Source organism: Ursus americanus, chromosome 4 (assembly GCF_024610735.1).
Source record: "Ursus americanus isolate L20-20 chromosome 4, mUrsAme1.1.p, whole genome shotgun sequence".
Classification (NCBI taxonomy): domain Eukaryota; kingdom Metazoa; phylum Chordata; class Mammalia; order Carnivora; family Ursidae; genus Ursus; species Ursus americanus.
In genome coordinates this window covers 99,275,700-99,298,960 of record NC_142130.1, presented here as the reverse complement: position 1 = coordinate 99,298,960, position 23,261 = coordinate 99,275,700, and the positions used below count along the sequence as shown (strand labels likewise).

Sequence of the window (23,261 nt, the reverse complement as noted above, 5' to 3'; positions counted from 1 at the left end):
TGTGGGAAGGCCAGGTGCGGGGAGGTCAGGGAGCTCACCCATCTCCAAACGTGGAGGCAGAGGAGGCGATGTGGGGGCATCTCTCCTGCAAAATTAAAACCCAGGCCTGCTCATCATGTTTGTTTACAAATTTATAGATGCCACGGGATGCAGAAATCCCCAAGCAAAGAAAATGACCTAAAAATAAGTCCTAGCAGGGGCACCTGGGTGGCTCAGTCAGTGAAGCGTCTGCCCTCAGCTCAGGTCGTGACCTCAGGTCCTGGGATCGAGCCCCGTGTTGGGCTCCCTGCTCAGTGGGGACCCTGCCTGCTGCTTCCCCTGCTTGTGCTCTCCCTCTCTCCCTGACAAATAAATAAATAAAACCTTAAAAAAAAAAAAAAAAGGCTCTGGAACCCTGCCAGAAGCCACGGTAGGGGATGTGGTTCAGGGTGATCTCCGAGCATAGCCGCACACACTTTCTGAGAAGCAGGAGGAACCCCAGATCCCAGCCGTGCATCTCCTCTGCTCCCCGGGACACCAATCAGATACACATCTGGCACCCATCTGGAGGGGCTCCCACAAGCCAGGACACAGATATATCAGGGAAACCACACAAACACTTCACGAAAAGTGAGCACACCACAGGCTACTTCAGGAACGCTAACAGGTATGTGGAAAACAAAATATTACAGAAGAAAAGCCCTTCAGCAGCACCCACAAGTGGTTCCCACACAGGTGTGCAGCCCAAAATAATCCCAAGCCATATAGTTAACTTACAGTGAAGAACTGACTGCACCTCTAAATACTGGGCAAAATTCAAACCAATTTGCTCATAAAACTTAAGAGCAGCTTCAAAGTATCTCTAGGAAACATTACATTGTACAAAATGGTATCACTGTCCTTAAGAAATCCAAACAGAGGGGCGCCTGGGTAGCGCAGTCGTTAAAGCGTCTGCCTTCGGCTCAGGGTGTGATCCCGGCGTTCCGGGATCGAGTCCCACATCGGGCTCCTCTGCTGGGAGCCTGCTTCTTCCTCTCTCACTCCCCTGCTGTGTTCCCTCTCTCGCTGGCTGTCTCTCTGTCACATAAATAAATAAAATCTTTAAAAAAAAAAAAAAAAAAAAAAAGAAATCCAAACAGAATGTCCTGACATACAGACAGCAAAGACAAAATCAACAATTCAGCAGATGGGTTTAAGAGCGATTACACACAGAAGAATAGAGGTGGTAAAAGAAGAGAGAACCCAGATGAAATCTTCCAGGGTAACCAAAAGAAGGAAAGTACAGAAAACAAGATGGGAGAGGTGTATATAAGAGGAGCTCTGAAAACCTTCGTCGGAATTTCAGGCCCCTGGAGAAAGAAGGGCCAGACGCTATGCATGGAGATACTGCCTGGAGATTTTCTAGAAGCAGCAAAAGTGAAAGGTATCAGCCACAGACCAAAAGACCCCATGATCCCACGTCTCTGTAGTAAAATAATAGAAGCGCACATCCAGGCCTCGTAAAGTAAAACGCAGAATACCAAACAGGAAGTCTGCAAAGCAGCGGTGGCAAAAGAACGGAGCACTGACTGCTGACACAGAAGCCAGGGCAGAGCAGGATAAACCCCCAGCTCGGGGCACACCGACCACCAATCTGAATGTCCACACCAGTAGGGTCATCTCCCAGGAACAAAGGGAAAAAACCAAAAATACATTCAGGAAAACATCAACTGGGAGCGACATGAGAAGGGTCTTGCTACAGGAAATACTCAGGAGTGTTCTGCAGACAGAAGGAGCATGACCCCACCGGGGAAGCCAGAAAAGGAATGAAGGATGAAGAAAATGGAGCTACGATACTAGCCCTAAACAACAAGAACCAACCACTAGAAAGTAAATGATTCCTTCATCATAATTCTGAACAACGTGGAAGCAAGGAGGCTGTCCTTCACCAGGGTCCGGGCAATAAAGCAAGGAAAAGAAGGGAGTTCTGATGCAGAAACAGCTTGTATGAATCCTACATTTGTTTTGCTACAGGATTCAAAAGTCAGACCCAAAAGGCTACATATTCTAGGATTCTATCTGTACCACAGAAAAAGCAAACCTACTGAACAGAAAGAGGTGGGCAGTCACCAGGGGCTGGGGGAGGGAGGGGAGGTGGACAGCAAGGGGCGCAGAGGGAAACTTGCAGGGGTGGAGCTGTTCTGTGAGGAGTCCTGTGGTGCTGGACTGGAGTCGGGGACGGCAGGATGCACTCAAGCTTACCTTCACACGTATATACGGACAGGTACGTACACAATTAACTACAGAGCCATGTGTGCACACGGACTAGCGTGCCTACACATCCGCTGAGCGACCCAGAAGCACACCCAGCGCCCAGGTCTTGGTTTCTACTACCATCAAATAAAAGGAACCAGGGCCCCTTGAAGAAATGGGTGACCCTAGAACTGAGGCAGGGAGAGCACAAGATGAGCCTGAAGAAGGCCAGAGTGTGCTTATTAGACAAAGGAGGGGGCATGTCACCAGGACGCAGGGCCAGACTGAAAAAGCTCCCAATGGCCAGAGCTGGAATATTTTAAGCAACAAAAGAGATAAAATGTAGTTTGAGATTATAACACAAAGTATAACATAAATATACATGAGCCCATACCGATACAAATACGTGATTAAATTAATTAATGGGGGGAAGAGGCAAATCTTCCTTACAGAAGAATCACAAACAGAATGTGTGGATACTCCTCCCCGCAGGAGGCAGCACATAACTCCCCTCCCTTGAAGTGTGTGTTGGGCTCAGTGACCCACTTCCAAAGAGGACAGTCTGCAAAAGGGGAAACTCAGCTGACCCTGCCCGGTAGGAGGAGATTACAAGGGCATGTCGCCTCAGTGGTGAAATCCTTAGCTGAGTCTAATAATGAAAAAACATCAGAGGAACCCAAACTGAGGGAGAGTCCCCAAAGTAACTGACCAGTGCTACTCAAAAGGCTCGCCAGAAACAGAGACACTGTCCGAGGACCGAGGAGACAAGCAGGCAAGACCACAGAAGCAATGTGGCGTCCTGGGTGGGGTCCCAGACAGAAAAAGTTCTTAGGGGGAAATCTGGTGAAACCCAAGCAAGTCTGTATTTAGTTAATAGTAAGGTCGCAGAATTAATGCCTTGGCTTTGACAAATGTGCCACATGTCTAAGATGCTAACAGTAGGAAAGTGAGGTGAGGGGTATACGGGAACTGTCTGTACTAGCTCTGCAACTGTTCTGGAAATCTCTAACTACTCCTGAATTAAAAGTTTATTTAAACCAATGAGTAGCTGGATAAATAGAAGGATGGATGAACTGTGGGGTTAAAAATTATTTTTAAAAAAAGGAATGCAGGGGCGCCTGGCTGGCTCAGTTGGTGGAGGTAGAATTCTTGATCTCGGGGTCATGAGTTCAAGCCCCACGTTGGGCGCAGGGTTTACTTAAACAAACAAAAAGAAATGTAACACCTATTAGAATGGCTGCTATACAAAAGAGAAAACAGGTGTTGGTGAGGACGTGCACTGCTAATGGAAATATAAAATGAGGCAGCCACTGTGAAAAACAGTATGGAGGTTCCTCAAAAATTAAAATTAGACTTAGAATTACCATCTGATTTAGCAATTCCACATCTTGACATACATCCAGAAGACCTGAAAGCAGAGTCTCAGAGAGGTATTCGCACACCTTATACTGCCCGGCAGTATTACTCACAACAGCAAAACCGTGGAAGAGACTCAAGCGTCCACTGTCAGATGAATGCATTACTAAGAAGTGGTCAAACCGTACAAAGGAGTATCACTCAGCCTTAGAAAGGAAGGGAACACTGTCACAAGCTGCAGCACGGACGAACCTTGAGCATATCATGCTAAGTGAAATAAGCCAGTCACACAAAAAAAACCAATGACGTGATTCCACTTATGTGAGGTATCTAGGATAGCCAAAATCAGAGACAGAAAGTAGAATGGTGGCTGCCAGGGGCTGGGGGAGGGAGAATGGGGACTTACTACTTGAAGTGAACAGAGTTTCAGCTTTACAAGACGAAAGAAGCTGTGGAGATGGATGGTAGTGACGGCTGCACAACATAACGGAAGCATTTCACACAACTGGGCTGTGCACTTAAAAAGGGCTAAGAAGCACCTGACTCTCAGTTTCGGCTCAGGTCATGATCTTGGGGTCTTGACACTGAGCCCCATGTCAGGCTCTGTGCTCAGTGGGGAGTCTGCCTGAGATTCTCTCCCTCTCCCTCTGTCCCTCCCCTGCTTGCACACGCTCTCTCTCTCTCTCTCTAAAATAAAGAAGTCTTCAAAAAAATGGCTAAGATGGTAAATTTTATGGTAAGTGTATTTTATAACAAAATAACAAAAACATACACTGAGTGAGTTATAAATGGAGTTTAAGTATTCTAAGATCCTTGTACTTTTGAAGACTGAAGGTACTGATTAAATTTAGACCTAGAGAAGTATAAATGTTGTATGTAATAAGCTTACCATTAAAAGAACAGAAACCGAGTATATTATTACGTGAAAATGGGTAAAGGGAGAATTAAAAAAAAAAAAAAAAGAAAGAAATCCCCTGATAAAAAATAATCTAAAGCCCTGCCCCTATAAAAGGAGAAAAAAGGAAACAAAACAAACAGAAAGCCCAAATTAAATGAAACGTAAGCTCAAACACATCAGTGATTACATTAAATGTAAATGAATTATAATATCCACTAAAAAGACAAAGACTGGCAGAATAATTTTTAAAAATCAACCCCCCACTACTTAGCAGGACATACATCTAAAATACAAGGGTGCAAAGATGTTGGAAGGGAAAGGGTAAAAAACACCAGCACCATGTCTCATCCATTTACACAAAGTTCTAAAGCATAACTGCCACAAAATCAGGATGGAGTTGACTCAGGGTCAAGGGAAGACAGTAGCAGGTCCAGCACTGTCCTATGTCCAATCTGCAGGAGGACCATGTGGTATTTCCTGTGTACATGTTTGTTAGGCTGTATGTACATTTTATGTAGTTTCTACTTTTTCACGTACATGCTAACGTCACAGGGATTATTTTTTGTTTTTGTGTCACAGTTTAAAACAAGTATAAAAACATGTATTTAAGAGTGAGCTTCGTGGACCCCACCAGAGACCATTTTTCCAGGCCCTGCCTATGATCTAGATCTCTCCTGCAATAATGCAGATTAAAAACCAAAATGCTCATTGCCTAAAGTAATGTGGACTGAGTCCAGCTAGAATCCAATGTTTAAAATACAGAATTGTAACATAACACTTTGAAACCAGTCAATTCAGCATCTAATAAATTTCCTTCCAAATGCTAAAACAAAACAAATTAATAAAAGTAAGTAATCCAACACATGTGGACTTCATGCCAGGCCCTGCGGCAGAAACTGGGACCCCCCACACACAACTGATTATGGGAGAGATGAAGGCCAGGCCCAGGAAACCTACCACAACAATAGGGCAATGGGTCAATGAGAGAAGTGGGTCAATGAGAGAAGTCAGACGTGACCACTATCCTCAGTGTATGAAAGGCCACCTTCTCTCTTCAACATCCGGAAGGAAAGATCAAAGGTCACACAAAGAAGCGAGATTTGGGCTCCATCAGAAGGGTCCCCAGAAAGAGTTTCTGCTTTTGCAAAGGCAACACCAAGGAAGTGAGGCCTGCAGGGGAAGCTCTGCATCCAGCTATCCTTGCTCTAAGCTTCTACTCTTGAAGAGAGAAGGCCCTTCAGAGATTGAGTCCTCTCTCTGGTTTGGATTTCTACCACAACAGGGAGAAATTCTCTAATAAGGAACACACTTTAACAGAGAACCCCGAAGAATACCTTTGTGATAACCCCAGGCTGTTCCAGATGGTCGCCATCCAGCTTCTGCGGTGGCTGCTCCGAGTGCCCTGTCCTCTCTTCACTGGGGTCCTCCAGCTAAGAGGGGAAGGGCCAGAGAAGAGCATTTATAGCAACATCCAGAGCTGCAACCTCAGGCCTTCCCACCCTCACACCCAAATGCCAACACCAACTCCATTCCCACCTGTTCAGAATGCACTTGCCTCCATAAACAAGTCTCAATCTTTAATATTTTTTACACAACTTATTTCCCTAATGATGTTGTTGCCCTTAAATTTGTTAAGATTTTATTTATTTATTTGGCGGTGGGGAAGGGCAGAGGGGGAAGGACAGGGACAAGCAGACTCCATGCTAAACGCAGAGCCTGACTTGGGGCTCGGTCCCATGACCCTGAGATCATGACCTGAGCCGAAACCAAGAGCTGGATGCTTAACCAACTGAGCCACCCAGGTGCCCTGATGCTCTTCTATTTAATAAATTCTGCTTCTTTATTTCATTGTGTGTGTGATACTTAAATTACTAAATTTTAGTTTCTCAATAAATTCTAATCTTTCAGACACATGCATATTTCCTAAGCTCTTTTTATATAAGTTCAAATATTTCATCTTCAAGATTTCCATTTTTAGATAATTTTTTTCCTTAGTAATTTGTAGAAACCGTATTTTTAGTTTCTTTTTAGAAATCATCTCAGGGATGTCTGGGTGGCTCAGTCAGTTAAGCGTCTGCCTTCAGCTCAGGTCACGATCCTGGAATCCTGGGATCGAGTGCTGCATCGGGCCCCTCTTGCTCAGCAGGGAGCCTGCTTCTCCCTCTTCCTGCTGCTCCCCCTGCTTGTGCCTGCGCGTGCTCTCTCTCTCTCACTCTCTCTCTCTGACAAATAAAATCTGAAAAAAAAAAAGGGAGGGAAAGAAAAAGAAATCTTCTCAAACTTGACCTTAAAGTTTTCTAATGAATTATCCCTGATGGTTTTTCTGCCCATGAATTCACAATAATTCTGGGCTTTTAATCTGCTGTGTAAAATGAGTTGATAATGACTCTGCAAAAAAGTTAGGTGATGTCTAAAGAAAATCTACGTTTGAAATGTGAAATCAAAAGCAGCATTCCACACCTAAATCCCTTTCATGCCTTTGTGGTCATTAACCACAGCATCACCTAAACTCTGGGTATGTATCAGGGTCTGCTGGACCCAACTGTAACTGTTGTTTCTTTTTCAGGCAGTTATAACTCTTTGGGGGACTAATATTTCATAAATTTTCTTTCTTATGGGTCTTCTAAAGCACAATGAAAAAAATTTACTTCTTAAAAAAAAAAAAGAGTAGGGGCGCCTGGGTGGCACAGCGGTTAAGTGTCTGCCTTCGGCTCAGGGCGTGATCCCAGTGTTCTGGGTTCGAGCCCCACATCAGGCTCCTGTGCTAGGAACCTGCTTCTTCCTCTCCCACTCCCCTTGCTTGTTTGTGTTCCCGCTCTCGCTGGCTGTCTTTATCTCTGTTAAATAAAATCTTTAAAAAGAGTAAAATATATTTTATCTTGCAATTACAACATGGATCCACTAACCCTGTATATCTCTAAGATCCCAGATGGATCTGAGCAATCTTGTTCTCCTCTATCATGATGCCACTTCATCATCCTAAGAATTACGTCATCACATTCATCAGTTTTTCCCAACTATGCTAACAACAGCCAAACTAATGAGAAAATAAGGGAGCTGCCTAAAGGATGAGGAGGCAGTGCACTGAAGTCACCACCCTTCTGTTTTCTTAATCACTGGAGACCATCCCTCAGCCTGTCTCCAGAACGACAATTCATTAAGAACTTTTCATTTTCCTCCCAAAATGGCAATGAGAAGAAAACCGACAGTGAAGACTTTCACAATCATCAAATGAATTAAAAGATGAATGCAAAGAGGGCAGCACTTGAGGCCAAGGATGATGGCAAAATTAACAGTAAAAATGAAGTCTCAGATTATGATACTCAACCAATTTTCTCAAAATCAGGAATCAGTAAGTGAACAAAACAATGTATCTGAAGCATGGTAGTCTCATCCAGTCGGTCACTCATATGAAGGACTCCAATTCACGATATTTTACATCCAGAACCTCCACCATCCCACTTTGCTAAAGGCTTATCAATATTCTTTCATTTATCCTTAGGTGCCAACATTTACTTGATATAAAGAGGTGTCAAAATTGTTAATATCATTTTAACTTACCGCTTCATTTTTTTTTTAAGATTTATTCATTTTTAGAGAGAGACAGAGACAGGGAGAGCACAGGTGCAAGGGGAGGGACAGAGGGGGAGGGAGAGAGACAAGCAGACTCCGTTGCTGTGCACAGAGCCCGACACGGGGCTCTATCTCACAACGCTGAGATCATGACCTGTCAAAATCAAGAGTTGGACGCTTAACTGACTGATCAACCCAGCATCCCCTTTACTGCTTTATTCTTACTCCTGTAAATTACTTGCGAAACAACTTAAACAAAAAGTAAAGAGGGTCCATCGGACCCAGATGATAATGGTGGTTATCCACACAAATTGGAGTTGGAAGAGCTCTGGAATATACTCTGTAACCCTTCTACAACCCTACATTTTAAATCTTCAATAGAAGTTTTTGTGAAGGTGATTTTCCTCTAAAATTCTTGACCTCTGAGCAATTTTTGGATGGTCCTTTTACAAGGAATGGCCTGTACTTATTTTGTCCTGACACACAACTGAAAGATCAAATACTGCTTTCTAACATTTCTCAGTTAACTGCCAGAATGGAGAGGACTACTGCAGTGATTAAAGTAAAATATCTTTTCATTGTGCACTCCACTTAAATTACGAAGGAAGATGGCTAGACCCTGAACATTTACTATAAGTCCTTTCGCAATTCTGTATTTGCTTATAATCTCCTGAAAAAACTCAAATCTTACAGTTGCTTACAAACATGCTTTATATATTCTTGGAATTCGATAATGTGCCTGTGTTTTCTGCACAGAGGAGCAATTTACTTTCTTTACCCTAAGACTTTAGAATCTTTATCTGAAAGGGTATATCAAAATTATAATATGTAAACTTTCACAAATTAATTTTCACTAAAGAATTTTCATATTATGCTGTATTTTCAAGCTATTTGCAATTTCCAATTTTTTTTTTTAAAGATTTTATTTATTTATTTGACAGAGAGAGACAGCCAGCGAGAGAGGGAACACAAGCAGGGGGAGTGGGAGAGGAAGAAGCAGGCTCGTAGCGGAGGAGCCTGATGTGGGGCTCGATCCCATAACGCCGGGATCACGCCCTGAGCCGAAGGCAGACACTTAACCGCTGTGCCACCCAGGCGCCCCCGCAATTTCCAATTTTTTTTAGTCTTTTGGTCTTAAAACGAAAACACTCAACGTAAAAAAGAACTTATACACTGAGTTAACTGACAGACTTATTGACCCAGCTTAGCAGGTTTCATGGCACAATAAACCCACCCACACCTACACCACTGGAGGGGGCCGTGCCTCAGCAAAGGAGACCACAAGGGAAACAACCAAGGGCCAACTGGGCATTTTCCACTTCAGGCGTTGTTCTTCCTGGGGTAAGTTTTTCAGTTATTTTCCTATGTCTAAAGAGCATTTAAGTCACAAATGTCTCCCATAAAGTATACTTTTAAAACCAAATTAAGAAATTTATTACATGTTGGAAAACATTACTATCTCTTACACACATACATTCATCTCATCTTATACTATTCGGTAAGCTCATTAAACTCCCATAAAAGTGAAACTTCTAAAAAGTTCCATATGGGCAAAGTAAAACAAAGATCATGTTCATGTTTGAACATAGTCATGTTCAAAGAACAACAGTGACATAAAGGGGGCACCGACCCAGACACAGCTGCCGTGCAGGGAGCCTCTGTGCCTGTGAACGGTTCTGCCGCACAGCGAGCTGTGCCAGGCTTGGAACAGTGACTGCTTTCCTGAAGTCTACTTTTCAGAAGATCATTATTCTAAACACACAATTATTCCTGTCTTAGTGCTCACAATTAGATGAGAGGCACAGTAAATCATCAAGAATGATCATTATCTTACAATGAATATGAAAAAACTTCACTTTTCTGATTGAACTCATGATATACAACTGTATGACGAGAGAAAGTCAAAATATCTGCTTCTTAAGCACCAATGCCATATGCATAATTATAACATAAAATGGCCTCATCAAGAAATCTAATTCAAAACTCAGCATATAGGAGGAAGATAATGATGACTCCACCCTATACATGCTACTGTTTTTAAAGACTATTTTTACTTTTATTTAAAGATTTTATTTATTTATTTGAGAAAGAGAGAGAGAAAGAACAAGCAGGGTAGAGGAGCAGAGGGAGAGGCACAAAAAGACTCCCCGCTAAGCAGGGAGCCTGACTTGGGGCTCGATCCCAGGACCCCAAGATCATGACCTGAGCCAAAGTCAGACACTTAAAAACTGGGCGACCCAGGAGCCCAAGATTTATTTTTAAGTAATCTCTATACCCAATGTGGGGCTCAAACTTACAACCCCAAGATCAAGAGTTGCATGCCCTACTGACTGAGCCAGCCAGGCACTCTTAACATGCTACTTTACCTATGCACATAAATATTTTAAAATAAGCGTGTAATTAGAAATAACTTGTCCTGAAAATAATAAAAATTTTTTAAATTGTGAACAAAGGTAAAGTCACACACAGAGAAAAACCAGTAAGCCTGCTGCATATATGTATTTTAAAGCCTGGGTATCAATGATCTGTGTATCTACCTCAAGAAGATAGAAAAACAACAAAATTAAAACCAAGTGTAATTTAAAATAAAAAACTACATACAGTAAGAGCAGAAATTAAAGAAATATAAATAAATATAGTACATAAAAGAATAAAGGCTATAATTTTTTTTAAAGATTTATTTATTTCAAAGTAAGCAAGCGCACACACACAGGGCTTGATCCCATGACCCATGAGACCATAATCTGAGCCAAAACCAAGAGTCACACTCTCAACTGACTAAGCCACCCAGGCACCCCTACAGTTAATTTTTTATAAGAATAATAAGGATTAACTTGCGGTGAGACTAATAAAGGCACAAACACTCACCTTTAAAAAATGAAAAGGGTCATCAATACTGATGCCATGGCCATTAAAAAGAGAATACTCTTATGAAAATATTAATGCCAAAAACTGGAAGTTCAGATGGAAAAACAAATTCTGAGAAAAAAACATTCGTAAATAGTCTGACAACTATCAAAAAAATGGAGTCCGTAATTAAAACTTTTCCACAAACAAAACCTCAGTCCCCACAGTCTTCACCATCCTACACAGGTTCATCCACAGAGCAAAGGAAACCTCTCAGCTCATCAGACAAGGGCAGCACTGGCAAGAAGAGAAAAGCACAGGTCACACTCTCATAAAAACATATACTTCTTCTGTAGCAACTCAGATGATTATATGACTTTTCTCTTTGAGTCTGTTAATGAATCACACTAATTTCTTTGAATGTTTGCTCAATCTTGTAGGACCCTAAAATACACTTCACTTGGGGCACCTGGGTGGCTCAGTTGATTAAGCCTCCAACTCTTGATTTTGGTTCAGGTCATGACATCAGGGTCAGGAGACTGAGCCCCATGTCAGGCTCCATGCTCCGCACTGAGTCTGCCTGTCCCTCTCCCTACGCTCCTCCCCACACTCGCTTGCTTGTTTTCTCAAATAAATAAATAAATAAAATCTTAAAAAAAAAAACAAAAACAAACCAACAACAAACACTCCACTCCACCAAACTGTTAATATAGAGGAAAAACAAAAAAAAGAAGAAGGAAAAAAATAAAGACTGTCAATACCAATCACAGATGTTATGGGACAAAACTTACATGTCACTACTAAAAACATAAACTGTTGGGGCGCCTGGGTGGCACAGCGGTTAAGCGTCTGCCTTCGGCTCAGGGCGTGATCCTGGTGTTATGGGATCGAGCCCCACATCAGGCTCTTCTGCTATGAGCCTGCTTCTTCCTCTCCCACTCCCCCTGCTTGTGTTCCCTCTCTCGCTGGCTGTCTCTATCTCTATTGAATAAATAAATAAAATCTTTAAAAAAAAAAAAAACATAAACTGTTTTACACAGTTGAACACATACATGTATAATGATCCAATAACTAAGTAACTATAGCCTCAATAAAAACATGTGCACATGTACACCAAGACACTTGTGTGAGAATGTACACAGCAAGAGCCAATTAACAGTGGAACAAACACACGGAAGTACACTCGCATAATGAAATACTACACAACAACAAAGATGAATAAACTATAGCTCTTAACATGGATGAACCTGGATAAGACACTGGATAAAAAGTTCCAGACTCAAGACATGCATACTAATTACTCCATTTATTAAAGTTCAAAAAATCAGGGGCACCTGGCTGGTTCAGTTGGGAGGGCATACAACTCTTCATCTCGGGGTTGCGAGTTCAAGCCCCACACTTGGAACAGAGATTACTTAAATAGACAAAACTCCCAAAAAAATTTTTTTTCAAAAATTAGGAAAACTATAGTTCTAAAAGTCAAGGTACTCAATACACAAAAAGTAACTTGAGATGAATCATAGATTTAAACACAGAAAGCAGAACCACAAACCTTCAAAAGACATAGAAAAATGTCTCCACAATCTTACGGCTAAGAGAAATTCTTTGGACAGGACACGAAAGGCACTTACCATAGGAAAAACTAATAAATTCAACTTCATCAAAGAAAGCAAGACTGAGGAAAAACGTTCACAGTACATATATCTAACATACGACAAATATGAAGAATATTAAGAATTCCTACAAATCAGGGCACCTGGATGGCACAGTTAAGTGTCCAACTCTTGGTTTTGGCTCAGATCATGATCTTAGGGTCATGAGATCGAGCTGTGCAACTGGCTCTTTACCCCACATGGAGTCTGCTTAAGACTCCTTCTTCCTTGCCCCATGCCCCATGCCCCTCCCCTGTCTTAGTGCTCACAATGAGATGAGAGGCCCCTCCCCACCTCAAATAAACAAATCTTTAAAAAAAAAAAAAAAAAAACAAGAATCCCTACAAGTCAACAATGAAAAAAAATTTTTTTTTTTTTTTTTAAAGAATTTATTTATTTATTTGACAGAGATAGAGACAGCCAGCGAGAGAGGGAACACAAGCAGGGGGAGTGGGAGAGGAAGAAGCAGGCTCACAGCAGAGGAGCCTGATGTGGGGCTCGATCCCAGAACGCCGGGATCACGCCCTGAGCCGAAGGCAGACGCTTAACCGCCGTGCCACCCAGGCGCCCCGAAAAAAAATTTTTTTAACTCAAATGCTTAGCAAAACAAAGCCAAACCAGCAAAGTCCAGACACTCAGCAATGTAATACTGACAATGCTTGACATCCAATCAAAAATTATTAAACATGCCAAAAGGTGGGAAATGTGACCCATAACTAAAAGAAAAATCAGTCCAATGGAAATATATCCAAAAGTGACAGAGATGATAGAATTAGCAGACAAGGACATTAAAATAGCTATTATATTGATAACCAGTATTTAAAGGAATACATGAACACAATGAGGAGTAAAAAAATAAAAAATAAAACAAAATACCTGAAACAAAAAGAAATTTGCTGTATTGGATTAATAAAGTAGACACTGCCAAAGAAAAGATCAGTTATTTGAAAATATAGCAATAGAAGCTTATCTAAAAAGAAGCACAGAGAGACACAGACTGGAAAAAAAAATTTAATAAGTAAATAAAGCAAAGAATAAACGACCCATAGGATAACACTAAACAATTTGCAGTATATAGATTTGAAATTCACAGAGTGGGAGGGATGGGAGGAAAGAGAAAAAGTATTTGAAGAAATGGCCAAAAATCTTCCAAATTTAATGAAAACTAACCCAAAGTGCCATGAAGGTCAACAAATCCCAAGCAGTATAAACACAAAGGAAACCTCCCCAGGCTCATCATAATGAAACAATCTGAAACTAGAAATAAAAACAAAAGTTTTTAAAACTACCCAAAAAAGAAAAGAGAGGAAAGACTCTGCAGCAGCAAGAGGAATGAAGACACGACAGCAGACAGCTTCAGAAACTATGCAGGCCCAAAGACCATGGAACCACATGGTACATTTGCTGCAAAAACAAAACCGTCAGCTTCAAATTCTACATCCAGCAAAAATTTCTTTTAAAGAGTCAAAATGAAGTCCTTTTCAGACAAACAAACAACAACAACAAAAATAAAAAAAACAAGAAAATGCATCAGCAGACCTGCACTACCAAAAAAACTGTTGAAAGGAAGTTCTTCAGGCCGAAGGAAAAATGATACCTGATGAAAAATGGGGTCGACACCAACAAACAAAAGCCCTGGAATTGGCAAATATGTTGGTAAACATAAAAAACTACTTCCCATTTTTTTTTTTAGATAATAAACCATTTATTTGGTTGTTTTTCAGTAGGACTCACGGCCAGCATGGAGTCCAACATGGGGCTTGAACTCACGACCCTAACTTCAAGACCTGAGCGAAGATCAAGAGTCAGATGGTTAAACTGCTGTGGTGTGATTGCCAGGACACTGTCAGGGAAACAAGCAAGATACAGAGAAGTATGTAGAGTGTCCTGCTACTGAAGAAATACATGGTGAGGAATAGATGCACATACTTGCTTCTATTTTTAGAAATGTAACAATAAGCAAAAAACTAATTTAAATAGTTAGCTAGAAAACAAGGAACGAAATAGTATGTAAGGGAGAGGCATATATTAGTCAAATTATCTGAATATACTTTGACTTTATAGATTTAATTTTGGAACCACGTTGATGTTTTACGTAATGGTAAAACTAAAACAAGCTAACAAAATCCCTAAAACGTGAGGAGAAAATAAAACAAATGAGTATAAATATATGAAGTTACTGGCTTAATCACATAGAGCAGAACTATTTCAAGTGACTTTAAAACGAAGTAATTTGACTGCACTCACTGTGGAAAATACCTAAAGGACAGAAAATGCAAAGAGGCAGAGAAATCACATGGTTATTAATAATGTTGGTATTTTAAAAATGTATAGAGAAAAGCAACTGGGTAATTATGTTCACGTTAGAAACATATGTTTCAAAATTTCAGACTTAAGTAGTAGAATCGTAAATTATTAACCTGAAAATCTCAGTATTAACTCATAAACTGTAAAACAAAACCCTAAGTATTCACTGACATGACCTTGAAACAATGAAACCCCTAATGTCCAGATCGTGTTTCCGAACACTGTTTCCCACTAGGAGGAGCCAGGAGTCCTGGAGAAATGGCTGCTCCAGGCCCGGGGCAGAAATGCACAAGCTAACCCACAACATTTTGTTTCCAAAACCAAGGCCGCCATCATAGTTATGATGGTGGAGGGTCAAACTAAAGACGCTCTCCCTGGTCAAAGATGGGAAAATCTGAGCAGCACAGTGACAGTCGTCAGAGGTGCTCATGACAAATCATTGGTCACCTCTGGAGAGTGGAGCCAAGGAAATGAGTAACTTTTTTACACCGGTGACTGAAGGAAAAGAACGAGGCATTTTCCTTGCCTTCCCAGTACAAACTGGACCTCAGGGTAACCAAAAAACCGATGAAGGGGAGTTGTCCTTACAGAGTACGGCAGTCAATAAGGAAGGAATGGCAGCACTGGTGAAGTAACAGTTCTAGGCAATAGCCCACACTGGCCACTAAAACCTGAGACAGAAAGTTCACGAGGGCCTTTGAAGTGGACAAGCACGCAGACCGGGCCTAGAGCCGCTGGTAACCGTAGCACCACGAGACACCACCAGGCCCTGCGCGCTTTCTGACAGAAGTGCGCAACAACTACTAAATATTCCTGCCATTAAAACGACCACCATGAACTCCCAACTCCAGGAAACAGACGGAGGGCTGCTGGAGGGGAGGGCGTCGGGGGATGGGGTAGCTGGGGGGCGGGCATTAAAGAGGCACGTGATGTGATGAGCGCTGGGTGTTATCTGCAACTGATGAATCACTGAGCTCTGCCCCTGAAACTAATAATACGCAATATGTTCACTAAACTCAATTTAAATAAAATTTTGAAAGGAAATTTAATTTTAAAAAACCAACTACCATAATCTGATCAAGCCTCCAGTCTAGACTGAAGTACCAGTTTAGAGAAACTACACACCAGAGGGACAGGGTGTCAGAGGAACCTTTCCAACAACCCACTGGGATGCAAACAACAAAATCCAAAATACGGTCAGTTCTTCAGGATCAACAACAGATTGCTTCAGCAGCTACATTACGAAAGAAAGTGGGGGGCAGAGTGTACAGATCAAGGGAATTAAACGCCCTGTGTAGAACTTCGGGCTTTTGGAACCCTTAAGAACAGATGTCTGAGAACCAGGAGGGATAACATCTGACGATTACATTTTTAGCTTATGACTACCGTTAGTTCATTAAGGTAACAACTCTGAGAAACAGCTTTTGTCGGATGCCTGACCACTGCCCACCATTTTAAGGGCCAGCAGACACAAAGAGGAGTGTCTCTCCCTCGTCCGTACTCCCTTGTCCGTAGCCGCCAAGACTGCAGAGGAATTCTGGACAACTCAGAGAAGCAGAACTGCTGGGCGGGGGAAGCCCCCAGCACAGAAAATTAGCACAGGATCCCTGCCGGCATTCACAAACAACGCATGGTAAGCAGAAAAAAAAAATTCAGGTAGGCTCCATATCCAGCGTGCAGCCCAACATGGGGCTTGAACTCACAACCCTGAAATCAAGACCTGAGCTGAGATGAAGAGTCAGACTCTTAACCGACTGAGCCACCCAGGCGTCCCTCTAAGCAAAATTTTGATTGAATGAGCACACACATCTTTCTAGAGAAAGAGCCCACACATTTCAACAGCCTCTGGGTTTAAAAACCTGCTTGAAGTAGAAAATTACTACTTGTAATAACAGTTTAAAGTAAAAAACCAAAATGCTTTGCCTTGGTCACTGTATGAAAGCAGATCCCTGGCCACACTTCCCTCCCTGTCCTCAAGGGCAAGGACGGAACCACTTCTGCACTACTCTTCCCCCAAACCCCTCAAATGGCTGAGATAACTCAGAATTAACTGAACTTTCCTACATAGCGAAAACTAGGTCACAGCCATCAGTGTCTCCACTAAAAATGGCGTGAAGCTACAGGCAGAGGTCTCTGGGTGGCAGGGCCCCTCACCAGGAGTCATGGTCACCCCGGGAGCACAGCGGGCGCTGGCAGGACTGCCCAGGAAACGACGACCCCACCCTGGGCAACTGAACTCCTTCCGCACACAGGGGCCCAAGGACGCCCGCTGGCACGCCCGCCGCCTGCTCTTCTGACCCACCGCTCCACAGACACCGACTGCACCCCAGGCTAGAAACCAGGCCGGTCGCTTCCCAGTGAGAGGAGAGAAGACACCAGCTCAGACACAACAAAGTGAATCCATGACGCAGGAGGTAACACCTAGCCTTCAAACTTCACATTAAACGTGACAAGACGTTAAGAAATGAACGGTGACCCTGATGGCAGGGAATGCCAGGGCACAGAGCCAGCTGGGCCTGAAGCTCCTCCACCCCCAGACCACATCTCCAGCGAGGTTCTGCTTGCTCAGAAGCTCCTCCTCCAGTTTGGACATTCTAGCCTGAGCCTCTGAACGTCCAGCTGACTCTGATCCACAGGCAAATACGTTCTGTCCTTTAAAAGACAAAGATAATGATCTCTTTCACAGTCTCAGAACGTGAAGGCCCAAGCACCCCATTCCTGCCACCTCGCCAAGCAGACTGCAACAGCCTTTCTCTAAATATGACCTCCGGATTTATCACGTCCTCCCTCCTGATATAGTTGCCTATTATGGACTGACTTGTGTCCCCCAAATTCCTGTGTTGAAGCCCCACACGCCCTTGTGACAGTATTTGGAGACAGGGCCTCCAAGGAGGTGATTAAGGTTAAATGAACTCATAGGGTGGGGCCTAGTGTCCCTATAAGAGGAAGGGACCCCGGAGAGCTCTGTCACGTCAGGCCACGTGGAGAAGGCAGCCATCTGGAAGCCAGGAACGGAGTCCTCAGGAGAAACAGGCTCTGCCAACACCCTGACCCCAGATGTACGGCCTCCGGACTGTGCGGGAACAACTGTCTGCTGTCTGGGCCGCCAGCCTGTGGTGCTTTGTCACAGAGCCTCGCTGACCAAGACGCAGTGGGTGCTGCTGTAACAAACGCCTACACGTGTGGAAACAGCTTTGGAACCGGTGATGGGCAGGGGCTGCTGGAAAAACGCAGGCGCCACAGGCCCTTCAGTGAGGCCTTCGAGAAGGAGGAACAGGAAACGTGCTGTTGGGAGACTGGAGCAAAGGTAACCCGTGGCCAAGAGCTTGGCTGCATTGTGCTCAGTGTTTTGCGGAAGGTAGAACTTGTGAGCAAAGAAACGGGATACTCAGCTGGGCAGGTGTGGCCTGCTTCTCCTTACGGCTCACGCTAAAATCGGAGGAGAGGTACACAGAAGGAATGCTAGCCAAGGGAGCCAGAACTTGAAGACTTGGAAAATTCTCTGCCTACCATACTGCGGAGAACACCAAGGCTGTGGCTGAGCACTTGTTTGATAAAGAGACCATCCACAGAGTCAGTTGGCCACACCAGCCACAGCCGGGAGGAAGGGGCGATTACAGATCACACCAGCAGAGACACCGCCAGTCTGCATCGCAGGAAACAGAGACAGGGTGAAACACAGAAAACCCTCTAGACTTCTGGGATTCTCCAGAGCACAAAACAAGCTATCTGTCCGTGATCACGTGTTATCCTTCCAGAAAAAGAAAGAATGACCCTCACAGTGATACAGGGGCCATTAGGGCTGCCATTCCCATCAAAGGCCCGGGGCAAGGCTGTTTCCTCCTCCGTTTCGGAAGACGGCGTCCCTTCCTCAATCCCAGCAAGACAGTGTCTGCCCAGTGCCTCAGGGCAGGGTCACCACCTAGGGCCTCGGAGTGAGGCTGCAGCCTCAGTGGGCCCAGAGAACAAAGCAGCATCCAGCCAAAGAGGATTATGTTTTTTGCCTTAAGATCCAACAAAGGGGCACCTGGGTGGCTCTGTCACTTAAGCATCTGCCTTTGGCTCAGATCATGGTCCCAGGATTCTGGGATTGAGTCCCTGCATTGGGCTCCCTGCTCAGTGGGGAGTCTGCTTCTCCCTTTGCCCCTGCTCGTTCTGTCTCTCTCTCAAATAAATAAATCTTTTTTTTTTTTTTTTTTAAATCCAACAGAATTTACCTACCAGGTTTTGGACTTGCTGGGGACCCACTGCCCCTCATTCTTTCCTTGTTCCCCCTTTTGGAGCAGGGTGATCTACCCCGTGCCTGCTCCACCACTGTATTTGTGGGGAGCACATAACTTTGGTCTCACAGCTTCACAGCTGGAGAGAAACTGGGCCTTGGAAGGGATCCTACCTCAAGTCTTACCTGTGTCTGATTTAGATGATATCTAGATGAGACTCAGGACTTGGAATACGTGCTGGAAAGAGTGAAGATCTCTGGGGCCACCGGGATGGGGTCAATATATTTTATATGCACAAAGATGAATTTGGGGGACCAGAGGGTAGAATGTTATGGACTGAAGTATGTCCCCCAGAATTCTTACGTGGAAGCCCTAACCCCCATCGCGACTTTATTTGGAGACAGGGCTTTTAAGGAGATATTAGCATGGGACTCTAATCCAATAGGACTACTGTCCCCCACACAGAGGAGAGACCACGTGAGGACACAGTGAGCAGCCTCACCAGAACCCAACCCTGATAACGCTTGATGTCGGACACCCGGCCTCTAGAACGGAGAATCAACGTCCGCCGTGCTCTGTTCTGACAGCTCTAGTGACTCACGCACGACCTTCCAATCTCCCCTGACCTCTTCCCTCCCTTTCCTTCCAGTTGACCTTCTCTCCACGGCCTTCCCCATACACCCAGACCCCACGGGCCCTCACCTTCATTTCAACCCAACGGCCAACTGTGGCAGCACTGCGTGAGCATGTCCGAGACAATGGGACACCTTGCTCCCGCCACCTGCCGTCCTTTCTTGACTGCTCGATTCCAGCATACAAGTACATGTACCAGAATCGTTAACCCTTGCTCTCATGCGAAACAACTTTATCAACTAGAGCCACTGTTGACACAGGGTTCCTTCCGCATTCAGTCCTCCAAACTCCACTCACTCCCAAAGTGACTCCGGTCGGCAGCTTTCCCTCACCCCCTCCAGTGAGGCTGTTTTGTACACTGGTAATACTGGCACGGCTTTCTGTCACAGGCTGCATTCCATCCTGCAGTCCCTCCTAAATGGTTTTTCAATTTGCATACAAATGTATTTTAACATATTTTAAAATCTACATGACCACAGAGCATAGTTTCCCTAAAAGATCTCTGCTTCACCGATTCAGCTCTCCCTCCACCAACCTGGGCCAAGGCTCCTCCGTTTCCTGCCTCTGCAGCTTCACCTCCTCCAGATGCTCTGCGGAAGAACCACACAGTGTACAGCCCGTCCCCAGCTTCTGCCAACTGACCGATGTGCACTTGAGGCCCCTCCGTGTCTCTGAAAGCTCATTCCTTTGTATTTCTGAACTTGAATTGCTGATGGGAATGCAAAATGGCACGACCAATTTGTAGGACCATTTCTGGCCGATTTTTAACAGGCTAAATACACACCTACCACAGGATCCAACCATACCGCTCCTAGATAGGAATGCGGCGGTAGCGAAGAGGAAGTAATGACATCAGGTACAACTCTGATTTTTGGAATCTTGGTAATTATGTTTCACCTACTCAAAAAATAATTAAATAAAGTCAACCTGGATGTGAGAAGAACCAAAATAGGATACAACAATAAAACAAAACTAACTGCATTACAAAAGAATAAAATAACTATAACGAAGAAGTAAAGAATAAAAAAACTAAACAAGTGTGGAACACTACACAACAAACTTTGGGATGATAAAGACAAAAAGAACTAGAGCTGCCCCTTGGACAACAGGGGTCCACTTACAGACTTTTTCCAACAAACACAGTACAGTACTGTAAATGTATCTTCTCTTCCTTATGACTTCAATAACATTTTCTTTTCACTAGCTTGCTTCATTATAAGAATACTGTAGGAACGTCTGGCTGGCTCAGTGGGTTAAGCGTCTGCCTTTGGCTTAGGTCATGATCCCAGGAGTCCTGGGATCGAGCCCCACATCGGGCTCCCTGCTCAAGCAGGGAGTCTGCTTCTACCTCTCCCTCTGCCCCTGTCCCCAACTCGTGTTCAGGCTCTCTCTCTCAAATAAACAAAATCCTAAAAAAATAAAAAAAAGAATACTGTATGTGATACAGAAAACACACAAAATATGTGTTAATCGACTGTTATATCATGTTTCTGGTCAACAGTAGGCTAACAGTAGTTATGTTTTGGGAAGTCAAAAGTTAGAGGACTGTTTTCAACTGCACGGGGAGGGGGGCTGTCGGTGCTCCAACCCCCTTACTGTTGAAGGGTCAACTATATATACAACTAATCTAGTTAGTAAATTTGTTTTTCACAGGAGTGAGGATTAGCAATTCTGAAGTAATTTGTGTCTATCTTAAGACGGAGAAAATAAGCAAGTACATTAAGGTAAGCAAGCCAGGTTTCTCACTATTGGTAAAAGGAATTAAGACTAAGGAGAGGGGGGAAAAGCTAGAATGATTCCTGTGATGTTGGATAGGAACTAAAGGTACTAGTGTGAAATCATGGTTTTTATTATACACACAGACTGACAAAGAAACAGAGACCTAGCTCTGTCTGTTGAAACAGCCTAGAAGCAAAGACACCCCAATAACAATAAGGACACCTGTCACCCAGATATTGATTTCTAAATACCATTCTCCACTAAAATAAATCAGAGCTCCTTGAAGAATTGGCTGATAAGAGGAAAAGGACAAAATGAACTTGGAAAATCTTGGTGCCAAAATGTAAGGAATTAGGGTGCCAAAAACAATGAGGACATGTTGGAAGGGAAGATGCCAATTCAAAGGCACTCCCGATGGCCAAATCTATGTATTTCAGCAACAAAATAAACACTGATATAGTTGATATGATGGATTAAAACCCACAGAATAAAAACCCAGGGGCACCTGGCTGGCTCAGTCAGTAAAGCATGCAACTCTTGATCTCGGGGTCATGAGTTTGAGCCCCATAATGGTTGTAAAGTTTACTTAAAAAAGGAAAAAAAGAAAAAGAAAAGTCCCTAAGTCCATACTGGTATAAACAACTGAATACGTGAATACACGGGAGGGGAGTGACAGTTTCTCCTTATAGCAGAATGTCAATTAATATATGGAGACAGAATGACAGAAAGAGAAAATCATCATCTGGCCAACACCACCATAACAACTGGTGCGAGCAAGAATCATCAATGAAAGGTAAAATTAGTGGAGAAAAGTATGAGAAATAGGGCTTTGTGGGGTCTCTATCTCCACACAATACCCTTTTAACTACAAATGTAAAAATAGTCACTCTTCTATCAGCCATCTGGCAGGTCCCACAGTAACTAAGTGATCAAAGGTGACAATACCAGTAGTAGTGAGACTATCAAGGATCAATACCACATGCATTGAGCAGGGAACATCATCACTTCTATCATGTTCTCGCCAAAACTCACAACGGATTTTAATCAGGAAGAAACATCAAACAAACCCAAACTGACAGGCATTCCATAAAATAATGAGCGAGGGGACACCTGGGTGGCTCAATCGGTAAAGCGTCTGCCTTCAGCTCAGGTCACGATCCCGGGGTCCTGGGATCAAGCCCCGCATCCGGCTCCCTGCTCAGCGGGGAGCCTGCTTCTCCCTCTCCCTCTGCCCCTCACACTCCCCCACTTGTATGCGTGTTCTCTCTCTCAAATAAAAATTAAATTAAAAAAAAATACCTAGTTAGGACTCTTCAAAGATGTCCAACTTATAAAGATGAGGTAAGACTGAGAAACTGTCTCAGACTGGAGTAGACGAAGACGGCAGGACACTAAGATGCGGTCCACAATCCTGGACCAGGAAAAGGGCAGTAGTGTGACAGTGGGAGGAATTCGAATAAGCTCTATCAATTAGCTCACAGTATCGTTTCAGGGTCAATTGAAACTGACAGAGATAATCATACTGATAACACAAAATGTTAACATTTCAAGAAACTAAGTGAAGGGTATCCACGAACCCTGTGCTAACTTTTGCAAATCCTTTGTTAAGCCAAACATTATTCCAAAATGAAAGCAAAAATACATAGAACATGTAATTGAAAATAAAAAGACTTCTCTGACTTGAAAGTAAAAATAAAATAACTATTAATTATAAATTATGAGCTTTTCTCCTCAAGGAGCCTAGGAGAAAACATAGAGAACAGTCACTGGAAGTAAACTCTCCGGCCTCTCCATACGGCTTTCTTCCACTCGCACAGCTGTGATGCAGACACGGCTGCTGAGAGC

The 23,261-nt window shown here is 43.4% G+C and overlaps 1 protein-coding gene across 9 annotated transcripts in view; it reads right to left on the bottom strand.

Annotated features, from left to right (window-relative positions):
• PCNT (pericentrin) overlaps positions 1 to 23,261 on the bottom strand; it is a 129,981-nt gene that overhangs the window by 102,391 nt on the left and 4,329 nt on the right. For 8 of the 9 annotated variants that reach the window (XM_045776969.2, XM_045776971.2, XM_045776968.2 and 5 more), the window contains exon 3: positions 5,800 to 5,895. The exons of the other annotated variant lie outside the window; for it this stretch is intronic. In XM_045776969.2, the coding sequence (XP_045632925.2) occupies positions 5,800 to 5,895 (96 nt within the window). The remainder of the gene's footprint in view (positions 1 to 5,799; positions 5,896 to 23,261) is intronic. 9 annotated transcript variants of the gene reach the window in all.